The sequence below is a fragment of the Phyllobates terribilis genome, unplaced genomic scaffold (genome assembly GCF_046119375.1).
Source record: "Phyllobates terribilis strain yellow unplaced genomic scaffold, ASM4611937v1 Scaffold_7__3_contigs__length_470593459, whole genome shotgun sequence".
NCBI classification, from domain to species: domain Eukaryota; kingdom Metazoa; phylum Chordata; class Amphibia; order Anura; family Dendrobatidae; genus Phyllobates; species Phyllobates terribilis.
Window position 1 is genome coordinate 392502258 of NW_027362767.1, and position 19050 is coordinate 392521307.

At 48.3% G+C, this 19050-nt stretch overlaps 1 protein-coding gene across 1 annotated transcript in view; it reads right to left on the reverse strand.

Annotated features, from left to right (window-relative positions):
- The window catches only part of LOC141154965 (cytochrome P450 2G1-like), a 102091-nt gene extending 83578 nt beyond the window's left edge, over positions 1–18513 (reverse strand). The window contains exons 1-2 of the mRNA XM_073641545.1: positions 18262–18513; positions 18001–18163 (exon numbers count right to left, since the gene is read on the reverse strand). Of these exons, the coding sequence (XP_073497646.1) occupies positions 18001–18163; positions 18262–18429 (331 nt within the window). The 5' untranslated portion in view covers positions 18430–18513. The remainder of the gene's footprint in view (positions 1–18000; positions 18164–18261) is intronic.
- Positions 18514–19050: the final 537 nt, after the last annotated feature.

A 19050-nucleotide genomic window follows, 5' to 3' on the forward strand; every position in this document is an offset into this window, starting at 1 on the left:
TCCCAAGCCCCGCCCCACGCACTGATGCTGCGCCAGGTCCTGGAAGGAGCCCCAGTGAGCGCTGACGTCAGACGCGTGCGACGCCAGGTCCTGAAAGGAGACCATCGCCTGCGGAACTGCGGCCTATGGAAGAAAAGTGAAAGAAGGTAGGCCACGGTTCACTAGGGGGGAGAAAGACGCCCAATATGGAGGGAACTTCAGCCGCAGGCGCAGCTGCTGCCACGGTAATGCCATTCTCCATGCCATAAATACTGGCGGCGGCGTGGTTGCCCCAGTACTCAGGAGTCACACACCCTGAGTGACTTTAAAGAAAGACTGAGCAGCTTATTTAAAGTATATCCCCTGTCCGAGGAGCAGAAAGTGAGCATCCTCATAGGCCAGTTAATTGGAGCAGCCCAGAGAGAAGTGAAGTCCTGGTCAGCCAGAGACAAAGGGACTGTGAAAAAGATACTGGCCCGCCTAAAGGACACCTTTGACACCCGTACCACAGCTGAGATAAAAATGAGGTTTTATGGGTGCAAACAACGGGCGCAGGACAGTGTACGGGACTATGCTTTAAACCTGCAGGAGGCGCTGAGGGCCATCAAACAGGTAGACCCCGACAGTGTGCATGATGAGAACAGACTGTTAACTGAGCAGTTTATTGAGGGTCTATTGTCCAGCGCTCACCGGACACAGCTGCACAAAATGGCTCTGCAAAACCCTGATCTGGACTTTGCACAATTTAAAGACAGAGCCATCCGGGTGCTGCGAGAAGCAACACCAGGTGGCGCTACATCTCACCGGCGCCCAGCTATCACCTACCGCCAGGAGGTGGCACCTTTTTCCCCACAGCCTGTGGGAGCTGATGCACAGACTCTGGACAATGATCCGTCTACAGACCTGCACCTTCATGTCCAAGAGCTGACTAAAAGTGTAGCTGCATTAACCAAAACTGTGCAGTCCTTGCAGGTGTCCCCCAAAGGGAAGATCCAGCTGGCTTCCAGTCCGGAGGACGTCCCGTGGCGACAACAGAGGAGGATTCCACCAACCAGAGGGAGGAACAGTGACCGCTATGACCAGGATGGACAACCCATCTGCCGCCGCTGTTGACGCGCCCCCTGGGCCTGTGCTGTGCAGGGGATACCCGGAGCCGGGCCTTCTGTAAGATGCTGGGGGTTGTAGTCTCCGTGGCGCTGACCCGGTCCGTGCCCAGGGTGATCAAACCAGTGGCAGTCTATTTGTGTTGTAATAAGTGTCCGACTACGCCACCCGTGGATTGCGGTCAGTGGGGACCGCCGCTGCGCTGCTGACCGCTGAGGCTGATGTTGTATGCGCAGCCAAGTATGGGATAACTCCCCACGGGAGAAGTATTGCCTCAGGGCAGCTAGTGTGGAGGATGGGAGTGATGGTGTGAGCGTCCCAATACTAATGGTGCTGGTGCGGCGATGAAACACAGAGACGTGTGGTTGCAGTTTCCAATGCTTTACTCACAGTTTTTTACTGGTCCTAGTCACCTCGGTACCGGCGGTGACTGCCCAAGCCGTGCTGCGTCCACCAGGCAAGGGGCTCGACCAACTCCCAGGCAATTCCAGAGCGTGGCGCAGGGCTCCCTTCCTTTCCTTTCTCTGGCCGTCCCCACCAGTGACCCACCTTTGTCCAGCTTCCTCGGGCCTTCTGTTGGCGAAACCTCTCTCCGGTTTCCCTGACCCTATGTGGTATGCTTTCCTGGTGGATGTAGTGAGGGGTCGCACCAAGATGTGGTCACAACTAGTGTTGAGCCACCCCCGTAGTGTTCGGGTTCGGTTCGGTTCGTCGAACACCGGGATGTTCGAGGAACTGTTCGTCGAACACCTTAGAACACCGTCGAACACCGTTAAAACCAATGGCAGGCAAACAAAAACACATAGAAACACATAGAAAACACCTGCAAAGGTGTCCAAAAGCTGACAAACTGCTCAGAAGACACTCTCTTTAAAAAAGCCGGCCGGCAAATTCAGCAGCGGCATACACCGGTACCCGACAATTTAGACAAGAAGGAATAGAGCATCACACATAGATTAGATAGATAGAAACATGTCAGTCACACATATAAGAAGCACAGTGACAGTGTTGGTTACTGCACTTGTCATTTAGTGTAAAGGATTTATTAAAAAAAATATTAGTGTTTTCATGCACTGTCTCTTTAAAAAAGCCGGCCGGCAATTCAGCATCTGTACCCGACAATTTAGAACAGAAAGAATAGAGCTTCACACATAGATTAGATAGATAGAAACATGTCAGTCACATATATAATAAGTACAGTGATAGTGTTGCTTACTGTACTTGTCATTTAGTGTAAAGGATTTATTTAAAAATATAATAGTGTTTTCATGCACTGTCTCTTTAAAAAAGCCGGCCGGCAATTCAGCAGCGGTACCCGACAATTTAGAACAGAAAGATAGAGCATCACACATAGATTAGATAGATAGAAACATGTCAGTCACATATATATGAAGTACAGTGATAGTGTTGGTTACTGTACTTGTCATTTAGTATTAAAATAAAGGATTTATTATTAAAAAAATTGGCGTGGGGTTCCCCTTAATTTTATGCTCTAGCGGAGGTTAAGCAGACGGCTGGGGCAGATGTTTGAAGCCTGGGAAGGGGGTAATACCCACGGAGCTTCCCAGGCTACTAATATCAGCCCCCAGCTGAATACATAGCCTTTACTAGCTATTAAAATGGGGGACCCCCCAAAAAAAATCACGTGGGGTCCCCCCTAATTTAATAGCTAGCAAAGGCTAGGCAGACAGCTGGGGGCTGATATTAATAGCCCAGGAAGGGAGCCATGAATATTGGCCCCCTCCCAGGCTAGAAACACCAGCCGTCAGCCGCCCCAGAAATGGCGCATTCATAGGATGCGCCAATTCTGGCACTTAGCCTCGCTCTTCCACGCTGCCCTGGTGCGGTGGCAGGGGGTAATAGGGTTGGGGTTGATGTCAGCTTATAATGCCAGCTGACATCAAGCCCAGGTTAGTAATGGAGAGGCGTCTATAAGACACCCCCATTACTAACCCCATAGTAAAAGTTAAAAAAAACACAAACACCCAGAATAAAGTCCTTTAATTGAAATAAAGACACAATCCTTTATTGTTCTAAATTAAACCATACTTACCATCACGCCCATTCCAGCTGAAGCCAACGATCTCCTGCAATAAAAGAAAAATAATAAAGCAACCTCATCCTTACCTTTCCATGGTTCCCACGACAGCTTCAGCTCTGCTACATCGAGATGACAGGCTGGACCGCAGCAGAACGCTGCCATCCAGCCTGTCATCCCGCAGACACTGAGAAGCGCAGGCTTGCTTGCGCTGCTCAGCGTCTCTCTGTGACGACATCCAGATGAGCCGAGTTCATGTCCAATGAACTCGGCTCACCTCATGCACGTCACTGACAGCGTGGGAAAATTCTCACGCTGAAGCGCTGATTGCAGGAGAATTTTCCCACGCTGTCAGTGACGTGCAGGAGGTGAGCTGAGTTCATTGGACATGAGCTCACCTCATGCACATCACTGACAGCGTGGGAGAATTCTCCTGCACTCAGCACTTCAGCGTGAGAATTTTCCCACGCTGTCAGTGACGTGCATGAGGTGAGCCGAGTTCATTGGACATGACCTCGGCTCATCTGGATGCCGTCACAGCGAGACAGTGAGGAGCGCAAGCATGCCTGCGCTTCTCAGTGTCTGCGGGATGACAGACTGGATGGCAGCGTTCTGCTGCGGTCCAGCCAGTCATCTCGATGTAGCAGAGCTGAAGCTGTCGTGGGAACCATGGAAAGGTAAGGATGAGGTTGGTTTATTATTTTTCTTTTATTGCAGGAGATCGTTGGCTTCAGCTGGAATGGGTGTGATGGTAAGTATGGTTTAATTTAGAACAATAAAGAATTGTGTCTTTATTTCAATTAAAGGACTTTATTCTGGGTGTTGTGTTTTTTTTAAATACTTTACTAGAAATTCATGGCGGTCATGTCTAATACTGGCGTGACCCCATGAATTTTGGGCTTGGGGCCAGCTGATAATACCAAGCTGGCCCTAACCCCTTTATTACCCAGTGAGCCACCGCACCAGGGCCCTGGATGAGTTGGGTACAGCGCCAGAAGATGGCGCTTCTATGAACGCGCCATTTTCCGGGGTGGCTGCGGACTGCAATTTGTAGCGGGGGGGGGGCCCAGAAAGCTTGGGCCTCCCTGCGCTGCAGATTCCAGCCCCCAGCTGCCTAGTTGTACCTGGCTGGACACAAAAATAGGGCGAAGCCCCACGTCCTTTTTTTTTAATTATTTCATGAAATAATTTAAAAAAAATTGACGTGGGGCTTCGCACTATATTTGTGTCCAGCCAGGTACAGCAGGCAGGAACGGGCTGCCCCCAACCACCAGCTGCCTATTTGTACCTGGCCGGACACAACAATATAGGGAAGCCCTTTTTTTCTTAATTATTTCATGAAATAATTTAAAGAAAATTGACGTGGGGCTTCGCCCTGTTTTTGTGTCCAGCCAGGTACAACTAGGCAGCTGGGGGCTGGAATCCGCAGCGCAGGGAGGCCCAAGCTTTCTGGGCCACCCCCGCTGCAAATTGCAGTCCGCAGCCACCCCGGAAAATGGCGCGTTCATAGAAGCGCCATCTTCTGGCGCTGTACCCAACTCATCCAGGGCCCTGATGCGGTGGCTCACTGGGTAATAAAGGGGTTAGGGCCAGCTTGGCATTATCAGCTGGCCCTAAGCCCGAAATTCATGGGGTCACGCCAATATTAGACATGACCACCATGAATTTCTAGTAAAGTATTTAAAAAAAACACAACACCCAGAAAAAAGTCCTTTAATTGAAATAAACACACAATTCTTTATTGTTCTAAATTAAACCATACTTACCATCACGCCCATTCCAGCTGAAGCCAACGATCTCCTGAAATAAAAGAAAAATAATAAAGCAACATCATCCTTACCTTTCCATGGTTCCCATGACAGCTTCAGCTCTGCTACATCGAGATGACAGGCTGGACCGCAGCAGAACGCTGCCATCCAGCCTCTCATCCCGCAGACACTGAGAAGCGCAGGCTTGCTTGCGCTCCACAGTGTCTCTCTGTGAGGGCATCCAGATGAGCCGAGTTAATGTCCAATGAACTCGGCTCACCTCATGCACGTCACTGACAGCGTGGGAAAATTCTCCTGCACTCAGCGCTTCAGCGTGGGAGAATTCTCACACTGAAGCGCTGAGTGCAGGAGAATTCTCCCACGCTGTCAGTGACGTGCAGGAGGTGAGCTGAGTTCATTGGACATGAGCTCACCTTATGCACGTCACTGACAGCGTGGCAAAATTCTCCTGCACTCAGCGCTTCAGCGTGGGAGAATTCTCACGCTGAAGCGCTGAGTGCAGGAGAATTCTCCCACGCTGTCAGTGACGTGCAGGAGGTGAGCTGAGTTCATTGGACATGAGCTCACCTTATGCACGTCACTGACAGCGTGGGAAAATTCTCCTGCACTCAGCGCTTCAGCGTGGGAGAATTCTCACGCTGAAGCGCTGAGTGCAGGAGAATTCTCCCACGCTGTCAGTGAAGTGCAGGAGGTGAGCTGAGTTCATTGGACATGAGCTCACCTTATGCACGTCACTGACAGCGTGGGAGAATTCTCCTGCACTCACCGCTTCAGCGTGAGAATTTTCCCACGCTGTCAGTGACGTGCATGAGGTGAGCCGAGTTCATTGGACATGAACTCGGCTCATCTGGATGTCGTCACAGAGAGACGCTGAGCAGCGCAAGCAAGCCTGCGCTTCTCAGTGTCTGCGGGATGAGAGGCTGGATGGCAGCGTTCTGCTGCGGTCCAGCCTGTCATCTCGATGTAGCAGAGCTGAAGCTGTCGTGGGAACCCTGGAATGGTAAGGATGAGGTTGCTTTATTCTTTTTCTTTTATTGCAGGAGATCGTTGGCTTCAGCTGGAATGGGCGTGACAGTAAGTATGGTTTAATTTAGAACAATAAAGGATTGTGTCTTTATTTCAATTAAAGGACTTTATTCTGGGTGTTTGTGTTTTTTTTAACTTTGACTATGGGGTTAGTAATGGGGGTGTCTTATAGACGCCTCTCCATTACTAACCTGGGCTTGATGTCAGCTGGCATTATAAGCTGACATCAACCCCAACCCTATTACCCCCTGCCACCGCACCAGGGCAGCGTGGAAGAGCGAGGCTAAGTGCCAGAATTGGCGCATCCTATGAATGCGCCATTTCTGGGGCGGCTGACGGCTGGTGTTTCTAGCCTGGGAGGGGGCCAATATTCATGGCTCCCTTCCTGGGCTATTAATATCAGCCCCCAGCTGTCTGCCTAGCCTTTGCTAGCTATTAAATTAGGGGGGACCCCACGTCATTTTTTTTGGGGTGTCCCACATTTTAATAGCTAGTAAAGGCTATGTATTCAGCTGGGGGCTGATATTAGTAGCCTGGGAAGCTCCGTGGGTATTACCCCCTTCCCAGGCTTCAAACATCTGCCCCAGCCGTCTGCTTAACCTCCGCTAGAGCCTAAAATTAAGGGGAACCCCACGCCAATTTTTTTAATAATAAATCCTTTATTTTAATACTAAATGACAAGTACAGTAACCAACACTATCACTGTACTTCATATATATGTGACTGACATGTTTCTATCTATCTAATCTATGTGTGAAGCTCTATTCTGTCTGTTATAAATTGTCGGGTACCGCTGCTGAATTGCCGGCCGGCTTTTTTAAAGAGACAGTGCATGAAAACACTATTATTTTTTTTGATAAATCCTTTACGCTAAATGACAAGTACAGTAAGCAACACTATCACTGTACTTCATATATATGTGGCTGACATGTTTCTATCTATCTAATCTATGTGTGAAGCTCTATTCTGTCTGTTATAAATTGTTGGGTACAGATGCTGAATTGCCGGCCGGCTTTTTTAAAGAGACGGTGCATGAAAACACTATTATTTTTTTTGATAAATCCTTTACGCTAAATGACAAGTACAGTAAGCAGCACTTTCACTGTACTTCGTATATATGTGGCTGACATGTTTATATCTATCTAATCTATGTGTGAAGCTCTATTCTTTCGGTTCTAAATTGTCGGGTACAGGTGTATGCCGCTGCTGAATTGCCGGCTTTTCATGTTTCACTGTTGGCACTGTTCCCATCGATTTGGGCAATCACTGTAATGCCACAACCACCATGGCTGTGGCATTACAGTGAGTGGCAGACAATCCCTGCATGATTGGTGCTCTAAATAGCGCCAGACATGCAGGACTCGCTTTTGGTGCACGAACAGTTATCGAACATAACCTCGAACAGCCGAATTTTTTGCAAATCGTTCGGGTTCGTCGAACAACTCGAACACCGCCCAAAACAGCTCGAATTTGAGATTGGCGAACAGTTCTAGTCGAACACCGCTCATCTCTAGTCACAACCTCCGGTTTTGGCTGAGGATTAGTCGCCTCCACCAATTTGGGTTCCGGTACCCTGCTCTGCCAACCCTTCACCCGTTATCTCGTGGGTTCTTAGGGTTCCTTCTTCACTCGTGTCTCTGGGCCTTTCTCTGTGTTCCTGTTCCTTGCTTCCTTTCTTTCTGTCCTTTCTATTCCTTCTCCTTTCTCCCTCTCTCAGGCTCCAGCCTTCTGACAAGGCCTGCCTGCGGAGCAGAGCCCATGCAGAGGCTCTGCTTCCTGTCACTTCTCCTCAGACTGCACCCTGATCTAAGATGGTGCCCACCTTATATACCTCCTTCTAACACCCGAGCCCAGGTGACTAGCAACCAATGGGCTCCTACCTATGCCCAGAGACCCACCCCTATCTGCTCCTACACCACTGGGTTTTCCTCCCCCTCCCCACTCCAGCCAGGAACAGATGCTGTCGTGCCTGCACTTCTGTCTAGTGGGAGCACCGTTGAGCTGTCCCTCGGAAATGGGGTGTGTGTGGTGCATGCAGCTTACTGAGTCCTGGTCCACACTCCATCCTTACCCGGGAGTGGAATATCACACCTCTGGTTCGAGGTGCAATACCCCTGTAGCAGCCGAGCCCTCGGGGTGCTACACTGTCACAAGCCAGGACATTATGCAAGGTACTGTAATTTAAACAAGCAAAACCTAGGGCAGAGGGCCAACCCCCAGGGGTAAGACCACCAGGCCCACACAACTGGCGAGACAAATATGTGGGGGTACGACCGGTCCTACTTGTCGTGCTTGATGGCATCCCAATGAGCGCGTTGCTGGAGACTGGATCACAGGTGACCACTATCCCCTACATTCTTTACAAACTGTACTGGACTGATTCGGACATTACCCGCCGTCCAGATGAACATTTAAGCATCTATGCCAGCAATAGTCAGCCCGTATCTCAAGTGGGTTTTAAAGAAGTGACCATAAAGGTTGGCAAAGTTGAATTGCCGGCGCAAGGAATAACAATTGTTGACATTGATTGCCGAGAAAGTCATCCCAGGATAACCTTAGGCACTAATGTCATTGAAAATTGTCTTTCAGAAATTATTGTCTTGTTACAGCAGGGTGCGGAGACTGCTAGTTCCAGTCAGCAGCGGGTTCTGCAGAGAGAGATCAGGGCCCTGATGAAAAGACAACAGGTAGAACTGTCTGGTGGTGAAATTGGCAGTGTCAGGATGAGTGACCCGTTCCCCATTGCCGTGCCCCCAAGAAGTGAAATGTTGATATGGTGTCGGGCAGCAATCGGTCTCAGGGGTAGAGATTACCAGGCCTTGGTAGAGCCCGTATACTCTAACAGTGGGCCCAACATCTTGCCAGCCAGGGGGATGGTTGATGTCCGCCATGGGAGAGTGCCAGTCCGCATCCTAAATATTGGGGAGAAAGAAGTCCATTTGCCCCGGTATGGTACCCTTGCCAAATTATTCACCGTCAGCAACAATTCTATAAAAACAGTGGAACCCTTACCTCCATCCAAACCGGCGGAGGATAATGGCTCCAAGGGACAGATGGAGGACTGGTGTCAGAAGCTACACGTGGGCACTGACTCCACCCCTCAGCACCAAAAACATGGAGTATACCGGGTGGTCCAGGAGTATGAAAGGGTCTTCAGCAAACACCCACTCAACTTCGGGCAGGTGAAAGGGGTTCAACACCATATCCCCACGGGAGACCATCCACCCATTAAAGAAAGGTACCGGCCTGTACCCCCTGCACACTACCAAAATGCCAAAGGGATGTTACGAGAGATGAAGGAGGCTGGGGTGATAAGAGATAGTTGTAGCCCGTGGGCAGCTCCATTAGTTCTCGTAAGGAAAAAATATGGCACGATGAGAATGTGTGCAGACTACAGGCAAATCAACTGCATTACACATAAAGATGCATACCCATTACCCAGGATTGAGGAGTCACTAGCTGCATTAAGATCTGCTAATTATTTCTCTACTTTGGATCTCACTAGTGGGTATTGGCAGGTTCCTGTGGCTGAGGCGGATAAAGAAAAGACCGCATTCACAACCCTGATGGGCCTCAGTGAGTTCAACTGCATGCCATTCAGGCTCTGCAACGCCCCAGGAACCTTCCAGCAGTTGATGGAGTGCTGTCTAGGACATAAGAATTTTGAGACAGTCCTGCTGTACCTGGATGACATCATAGTATACTCCAAGTCCTGTGAAGATCACTTGAAGCACCTGGCAGAGGTGTTTGAAGCCCTAGCTGGTTTTGGCCTAAGGGTGAAGCCGTCAAAATGCCACCTGTTGAAGCCCAAGGTACAGTACCTAGGTCATGTGGTAAGCGCTGAAGGTGTAGCACCAGACCCTGACAAGGTCACAGTAATCTAGGACTGGCCAAGACCCTCCACTATCAAGGAAGTGCGCCTGTTCCTCGGGTTGGTGGGCTACTACCGAAGATTTATCCAAGGCTTCACCAAGATGGGGCACCCATGCAGGTAGGTGCCTTCCTGGTAGGCCAGTCCAGGAAGGCCAAAAACCCGAAGCCTCCATTCAAATGGGATAAGCCGGAAGACGAATCCTTCAGCAGGCTGAAAATGGCTCTCACGGGAGACGAGATCCTGGCCTACCCTGACTATGGGCAACCCTTCACACTCCATACAGACGCAAGTAACGTGGGGCTAGGAGTGGTGCTGTCCCAGATACAGCAAGGCAGAGACAGAGTGATTGCCTATGCCAGCAAGAAGCTCTGACCCACAGAAAGGAACCCCGAAAATTACAATTCCTTCAAGTTAGAGTTCCATCGCCGTAGTCTGGGCTGTGACAGAGCGCTTCAAGCATTATCTCGCCTCCTCCAAATTCACCGTCTTCACGGATAATAACCCGCTGACGCACCTGGACACTGACTGCGAAACTTGGTGCCCTGGAACAAAGATGGATGGCCCGACTGTCTAATTCTGAGTTCACCATCAAGTACCGGGCTGGGCACAAGAATGCAAACGCCGATGCGCTGTCCAGGATGCCTAACTTGCCAGATGGGGGAGAAGACCCGGAGGAGCTGGAAGAGATAGAGATCCCCGCTTTCCATCATCATGGAGTAACCCAGTGCTCCCATTGTGTGAAGAACAGGTGCTCTGCCAACAGGGAGGCCACATTTAATCCATTGCTCCACCATGGATGGGCAGAAACACAAGACAGTGACCCGGCTGTCTGCCTAGTCAAAGAGTTGCTGACACGAGCTGACGCGCACCCTGATCCAGATGATCCTGAGGAGACCAAGCAGCTGTGGAAAGAAAAAGGCAAGCTATTCATCTTTGAAGGGAAGCTGTGTCGAAGAGCCATCAACTCCCGGACACATGAGCTGGTCTGGCAGGTGGTGGTCCCGAGGCAGGATGCGTCAATGGTCTTGTAAGCGTACCACGATGGAGCAGGACACTTCGGATGGAAGAAGCTGGAAGTCCTGCTACGTGAACGGTTCTATTGGGCTGGCATGAGGAAAGCAATCGAGAGGTGGTGTCGAGAATGCGGACTATGCAACCTGAGAAGAAAAGACCGTGACAGCCAGAGGGCTCCCCTGCAGCCCATCATCACCAAACAGCCACATGAACTGGTAGCCTTGGATCACATGAAGCTAGCCCCAAGCAGGTCAGGCTATGTCTACGCTCTCACCATCGTAGACCACTACTCCCGGTTCCTGGACCAGACAGCTCAGACAGCAGCCAAAGCTTTCCAGCAGCACTTCTGCCGCCCGCACAGTTACGCTGACCGTGTGCTTACTGACCAAGGTCCAGCCTTCGAAGGGGAGGTGTTCCAGGAATTCTGCAACCTGTACGGCTGCAAGAAAATCAGGACAACGCCGTACCACCCCCAAACCAACGGGTTGTGCGAGAAGATGAACCAGGTGGTGATAGACCTGTTGAAGATGTTGCCCCTGGAAGACGCAGCCTGTGGCCAGAAAAGTTGCCAGATCTGGTGGACCTATACAACCATATCCCAATGAACTCTACCAACTGCACACCTGCTTACCTGATGAGAGCGAGACCTGGTAAGCTGCCCATCGACCTGGACATGGGAGTCCTAACACCAGAGACAGCCTCCCCAGATGCAGATTGGGACACTGAGCGGCAACAACAATACCGCAAAGTGCAAGAGAGTGTTGAAAGAAGTCTGTCCCAAGCAAGACAAAGACAAGAGAAGACTCACAATCAACATGCACCTGCTGTTCCATTGTCACCTGGAGAACAGGTCCTTAAGAGAAAGAGGTGACTCCACAAATTGGATGACCAGTGGGAACTAGAGCCGTACACCATCCTACCCTCGAGTCATGACAACACCAAGGTGTGCCTCATTAGTAAGGATGGAGGAGAAACATCAGCAACAGTTTCAAGAGACCAATTGAAGAAATGTCCCGAGTAATTACAACACACTAAAGAAGACCAGGATAGCCCTCAACCCACAGAGGAAGTGGAAGAAATGGTCAAAACAGTACTCGGAGAATTTCCCCAGTCGTGGACACAAGTGAACAATGCAATTGTTGTGCCAGTCCTTACCTTTATCCAACCAGCCCCTCAGGAAGCTGCAGAAGTCCCAGAAGAGTTGGAAGAACAGTTGGCCCCAGAGGCAGAAGTTTCATAGACAGCAGACCAGGAGAATCAACCCTCTGCTAATAGTGAACCTGTCGTACCCACAGTAAGCCAAAGAATCCATAGGAAGTTGCCCAACCTACCAGTGTCAACTCAAAATATTAGAGATGCAGTTCACACTGAACCCACCACACCAGGGGTAGACACAAGGGACCAGGGTAGAGCACTGACAGATAGTGTATTACGCAGATCCACCAGAAGTACAAGAGGTCAGCCCCCTGCTTGTTGGAGAATTTAAAATGCAAAGTATGCTGTATATAGTTACCTGTAGAGGTATAACAGAGATATTGCCGATTTTGAAATGTTTTATATGCGTGCATTTAACCTGTTTATCCAGTTACCCGAAAAGGGATCCAGAGACTTTTAGGTTATGGACAGTGAATAACCAAAGAACTTCCCCGTGTAAATAGTTGCACTTGTTAAAGTGCCCCCCTTAGTGAAAGACCACTGAACTAAAACCCGTTGGAGGTGGCCAAAGACATGGTCCAACACCTGGATCATCTATGCCCTGCAGCCACCCCAGGGCCTCCGTGGAGGGTTTTGGATGGGTCCCTCAAATTACACCTTGCGCAGTGGAATGGACACCTGGTTGCGGATTATACTGTAACCTGTTAAAGACTATAATGCTTGTAAATATTCTAATGTACTTGATTATTGCTATTGTTACTTTTGAAAAATATGTTCAGTCCCGGAGTACTGAAATTAACTAGGGGGGAATGTGGCACCCCAGAGGGCCTGGTTGCCACAGTGGTATTGCTTCCCTCAAAAGAGGTAATACCATGTCTGGAAGCAAGCGGGGGCACTTTTAGTCAGGTACACTATACATGCAACACTTTCCTGACTCCAGGCCAGCAAGGGGAGTTCCTCCCCTTGGAAACTGGTATCTGGAGGCGGGGTTAGTTTAGTTTTAGTGCAGGGAGTTGAGTTTAGGACACTGAAGAGAGAGGAGCTAGGGACTGGAGCTGGAGATAGCTCGTCCTAGCTGGAGCACACAGAGAACCGGACACCGGAGTCCGAGGCTGTGGGAAACTTCAGGACCAGCAGCAGATACCGCAGGGCAGGAGATTGCAGGTCTCCTGGCCCCATCAGACGCCCGGAGGCTCAGCTGCACCGAGGGACCAGTACCGCTACAGAGGAGCGAGGCATCCACGAGGCCCGAGCAGCCAGCCATACGGGTGAGCACCGCACATTACACTCAGGGACGTGGGCTACATCACAGCTAAAAGCAGAATAGCCAAAGAGAATAGTGAGAACGGCAGGCCTACAACTCCACCTGCCCAGGTGGACTCTGTAGCGTCGGCGTCCCTGCCTCCTGCTAGGCAGGGACGCCGTTCCCCTCACCTCTCCGCTCCGTGCCCGGAGTCCTTCTCCCGCTCTGCCGTCCTAAGGAGTCCCCGGCCAATGGCCGGAGGATCTCACCATATATAAGGCACCTCCTCCAAAATGGAGGTGCCCGAGCAATGTTGTTGCAAAGCCTTTCAACTCTGCTTCAGCCCTCAGGTCCCGTTGCCAGCTTGTTTTCCAGTGCTGTCTACCTGCTTGCAATCCTACGGTCCGACAGTCTGCCTATCAGCATCTGCCAGTCTGTCTATGGATCAGTCCGCCTGCGGACCAGGAAGCACCTGCCAGATACCTGCTGGATACCTGCCTGATACCTGCCTGCCTGCCAGCCTGTCCAGAGACTCTTACCCGCTCACCTGGGAGCGCTCACCTGCTACCCTACCTGGAGGCTTAGCCGTCACTTGCTGTGACCACCTGCCTGTCCAGAGACTCTTACCCTGCTGTCTCTTGCCGTGACCACCTGCCTGTCGAGAGACTCTTACCCTGCTGTCACTTGCCGTGACCACCCGCCTGTCTAGAGACTCTTATCCTGCTGTTACTTGCCGTGACCACCCGCCTGTCTAGAGACTGTCCCCGTCACTCGCCGTGACCTCCTGCCCTTCTACCCAGAGACTATCCCTGTCACTTTAAGTGACTGCCTGCCCACTTTCCCTGGGAGCCACCTTACAAGGACTGCCCCTTTGTATAGTAGCTCAGAGGTTCCACCTCCCAGACCCGTTACAGACTCTATGCTTGCTCCCAGACTGACCAGACTCTTATCACTAGCCAGTACTCCAGTCCAGGCCTGTCTAATTGCTACCAGTAAAGACCCTGGGAGTGCACTGCACGGACTCTGTGGTTATTTCTGCACCGCGACACCCAGCACAACCACCATCATCCACTCACACTGCCCTGAAGCTAACTCTTCTTGTGGGGAGTTATACCACCTTTGCTGCTATACCACCGGCTTCAGAGGACTGTTCCGCAGTGGCGGTCTCTATTAACCGCACTCCACAGGTGGTGTATTCGGACATTATATAACCTATATACATCTACTACCCTTGGTTTGACCACCTGGGTCACCGCCACTGTGACTACAAACCCCAGCATCTACCGGCCCGGCTCCGGGTACCCCATGGCCCAGGGGGTGCGTCACTTCCCGCCGTTTTCCTGTCCATAACGATCACTGTGTCCTGCCGACTACACCAAGTTGTAAGTCGTGTACCAAGAGTGTTCTTCAGGACACGGCAGAGCCATGGGCGAGAAAACAAACTCTTACACAGTTTGATCTCAAACTAAACTATTTTCCTTATTTAACTGTATATTTTATACCCAGACCATACAAAAAGAAAACATTTAAATATTATGCGAACATTAGCTAACAGCTGAACCTCAGTGCTATACAGCATGGCTCCTAAGCAATCTGTATTTACTCTCTCTTTTTATAAATTTGCCTGCTGGCATACCTGTCTAAACTGGCTGCCTATTACCATTTTACACCTTAAGAATTAGGTTAATTATATGCATGTAATGTACAGGCTAGCCAGCGGTATAAAACAGAGGTTTTACAATCTTACAAATATTTCCTCTATTTACCCAATCAAATTTCCCTTTCCCTTCCCGTAGTGTTCACAGAGGAACAGTCCATCGTCTACTATAATGAAAATACCCAACACAAACTAAAGTGATGGACGTTTAGCCGTACATATAGTTGCACGTAGTTAAATAACTGTCCAGCATTAAGATGCTGTGCAGAAACTTCCTCCTGTACCAAACTGGAGTTCGAGTATGATCCGGAGTCCGTAGTGTGCCGTGTCGGTACCTCAAAGTGGATCGGGAATAGTTATTAAGTCAGCATAAACCGTGGCAGCAAATCCGAAAGATCTGGACGCTGATACTAGCAACAAACATTGTGTGAAGAAGTCAATATACCCAACTAACTATAGGCTATACTTTAGCCTTGAATATTTTGTAATGTGAGAACAGTTACTCACCTTTAACAGGTGAGCGGTTCCATTGATGCTTAATTTCTTAGTGGTGTTCAACACCTCTTCACCATAGATCCCGGCCTTTATCATATCTGGACAGTGTTTCTGACAGGAATTTCCTCAGATTTGGATGGGTTCCGGTCATGACCAATCTCAGCTTCAATATCCCCTTTCTCTGGAGTCAATGGGGTGTTTTCACAAGCAAATGCTGCCGAATTCCATTCCAGCGCATCCTCTTCTGTTCAGTACATATTCCAGACAATCCCCAAAATGGCCGCTCCACTTATTCCTGTCACATATGTTTTTCAACTGTCACTGAGAAATCCTCTGAGCACAAATAACTAAGCCCCTCCCACACTGGAGCTAGACCAATCTCCAACTCCCCTTTGGTTGTTGAGCAGATTTCACCATTACTACCCTATCATCAATATGTTAACTGCTTATTCTCCTTATGTAATTATGTAATACAATACATTTTAAATCATTACATTTTAAATCTGGGCAATAAAAATGAAAAAAGCATATACAGAATGGGAGGAATAGAGCTAAGCAACAGTACATGTGAAAAAGACTTAGGTATACTAATAGATCATAGACTGAACATGAGTCAACAGTGTGATGCAGCAGCAAAAAAGGCAAATACAATTCTGGGATGTATTAACAGAAGCATACAGTCTAGATCACGTGAAGTCATTATTGGACTTTACTCCTCTTTGGTCAGACCTCATCTGGAATACTGTGTACAGTTTTGGGCACCACATTTTAAAAAAGACATAGACAAACTGGAGCAAGTTCAGAGAAGAGCGACCAGAATGGTGACTGGTCTGCAAACCATGTCCTATGAGGAACGGTTGCAGGATTTGGGAATGTTTAGCTTGCAAAAAAGAAGACTGAGAGGAGACTTAATAGCTGTCTACAAATATGTCAAGGGCTGTCACATTGTAGAAGGATCATCTTTATTCTCATTTGCACAAGGAAAGACTAGAAGCAATGGAATGAAACTAAATGGGAGGAGACACAGATTAGATATTAGAAAAAACTTTTTGACAGTTAGGGTGATTAATGAGTGGAACAGGCTGCCATGAGAGGTGGTGAGTTCCCCTTCAATGGACGTCTTCAAACAGAGGCTGGACAGACATCTGTCTGAGATGATTTAGTGAATCCTGCTTTGAGCAGGGGGTTGGACCAGATGACCCAGGAGGTCCCTTCCAACTCTACCATTCTATGATTCTATGATTCTATGATTCTATGATTCACATAGTTAAAACCTTACATATGTTATACAGTGTTATACTGGTGTGAATACAGATTTACACAATTATATCACTCTGGTAAACCGACACACATCTCACATAGTGAGCGCGGTGTAAGGATTCACAAGTCTGCAATCATATAAAGTCACTGCAGACTTATAGTTCAGGGCGGAAAACCCCTTTAATCTATAAGGACGATTTTACTACAGAATCTAGCAGTTTGGCTGTATAGGTCCTAGTACAACAATTAAACTGTTACCTGTCTTGCAGTAATCTGATGTGTCAGCGCTGAGAAATCGAGCTTTGAATGCATATTAGCCCGATGTTGTGTCGGTGTATATTAACACATCCTGATTGCATTTCCAGGCTAATGCGGCTTCCAAGCTTGATTTCTCAGCACTGGCTCATCGCATTACTTCAGACAGGTATCATTTGACAGGTACCACATTGATCAGAGGAACTGAATTCAACTCTGTATTATCCAGATGTATCTCCCTCACATGTCCGGTGCTCACATGAACACAGGCATTTGCTTTGGACACCTGACAAAACATTGTTGACATTTGTTATACAATCCTAAAGCAGCTGTATCCTATCCCGCTCGGCGTTCATGTGATTTCTTTGGACCCAGTTTAACCTTTTAGCCATGGCTGTGATCCCAGATTCTATCTTGATTCTGCTTTCTTCTTGGGACATTGTGTTAAACCTTAAACAAACCCTCTGAGCATTCACCAGTAGACACCAATGCACATATTTTTGGCCAGCTACCCCATGTAAAAGTAAGGAATGGGAGTAGTTCTTACTCCTTAAAAAGAACCAGTCACGAGATTCACGTTGCCAGTCACAGCCTATCTTCTCTCTGCCCCACCATAGTTGATTGATAGGTCTCTCATAAGTGTGGGCATAGGGAGAGACATGTTAGTCAACTGGAGCGGGTGTTGAGAAGACAGCCAAGTGCAGGACCGACTGGTCACTTCTTTCCCTTTATCAAATTAATAAAAGGTTTCAAAAATACAAATAAAGTTAACTTCTTGGTCACATTGGCATGTATAGTGGGTACGGAAAGTATTCAGACCACTTTAAATTTTTCACTCTTTGTTTCATTGCAGCCATTTGGTAAATTCTAAAAAGATCATCTTTTTTCTCATTAAAGTACACTCTGCAGCTCATCTTGACTGAAAAAAACAGAAATGTACAAATTTTTGCAAATTTATTAAAAAAGAAAAACTGAAATATCACATGGTCATAAGTATTCAGACGCTTTGCTCAGACACTCATATTTAAGACACTGTATATACAAAACGTCTATGATCGTTTTGTATATACAGTTATCCTTGCATTGCATCAATTATTTTTTTATGGAATATTGTTCAAATGTTGTGCTTACCATAACCCTGGGTAAAATTCTCCAGCATATATAGGGGTCCCCGGGCACCAAATACTTCTCCTTGGTCAATAAGTGCCTCCTTCATTGCCTCGTATCCGCAGAGAACGACCACTGGCCGAGAACCAAAGTAAAGGGTATACACTGATCCATATTGAGACCAAAGCTGAAAAAAAGGTTACACATCGACATGATTCCAAAATGTAACTAAAATAATCTAAATTGTTCATTTTCCTAGTTTACAGAGAAATAAAAGCAAGTGACCTTCATGAGTGAATTAACCATCTCCCCTCTCTTAATGTGCAGCAATGTTCCCACGAGAGGCAGGGGTGTAGGACCAGGAGGAAGGTTACGTTTCTTGTACAAGGTGTCCCATGTTGAATAGATGATAATGCAGATGAGGATCAGGATCCCTGTCCATGTAATGTCCATGTTCACAGACCTAGATCTCACACTGAATGCACTCAAATAGCTCTCCTGCCAAAAGTGATCAGAAATACTGTGGATATGACTAGGCGGAGACAGCATGATCAGGTTCCACTAGAAGTGATGTTAACTCCTTACTAACAAGTTATATAATTGATTTATTTTGGATAATCATTTTATGTAATACTATATACTTTTGCTTTTCTTGTTACAATTGGAATCAAAATGATTGCACCCTCATTGCAAATTAAGTTAATTAGCAAAACTTACAAACTTTCTGCTGATTATAATAAATCAAGCAAGAACATTGTAAAGAGCTCAACACAACTAGTATAACAGCGAGCGTGCTTGCCACTGCTCGATTCTGGATCGAGCATTGTGCTGCTTGGGTACGCTCGTTACTTGATCGAGTATTGTGGGTGCTCGAGCAGAATTCTCGAGTCAGTGCCCCGCATGTTTGTTTCACGGCTGTTAGCCAATAAACATGCAGGGATTGATAATGCCATAGCCATGTTGGCTACTGGCATTACTGTGGCCGGAATCCTCTACGCCTGCGCATATGGTAGAGTTAGTGGTAATGGACAGGTTTGTGCACTCCCTACGAGGTCCATACAGACTTGGGTTGCC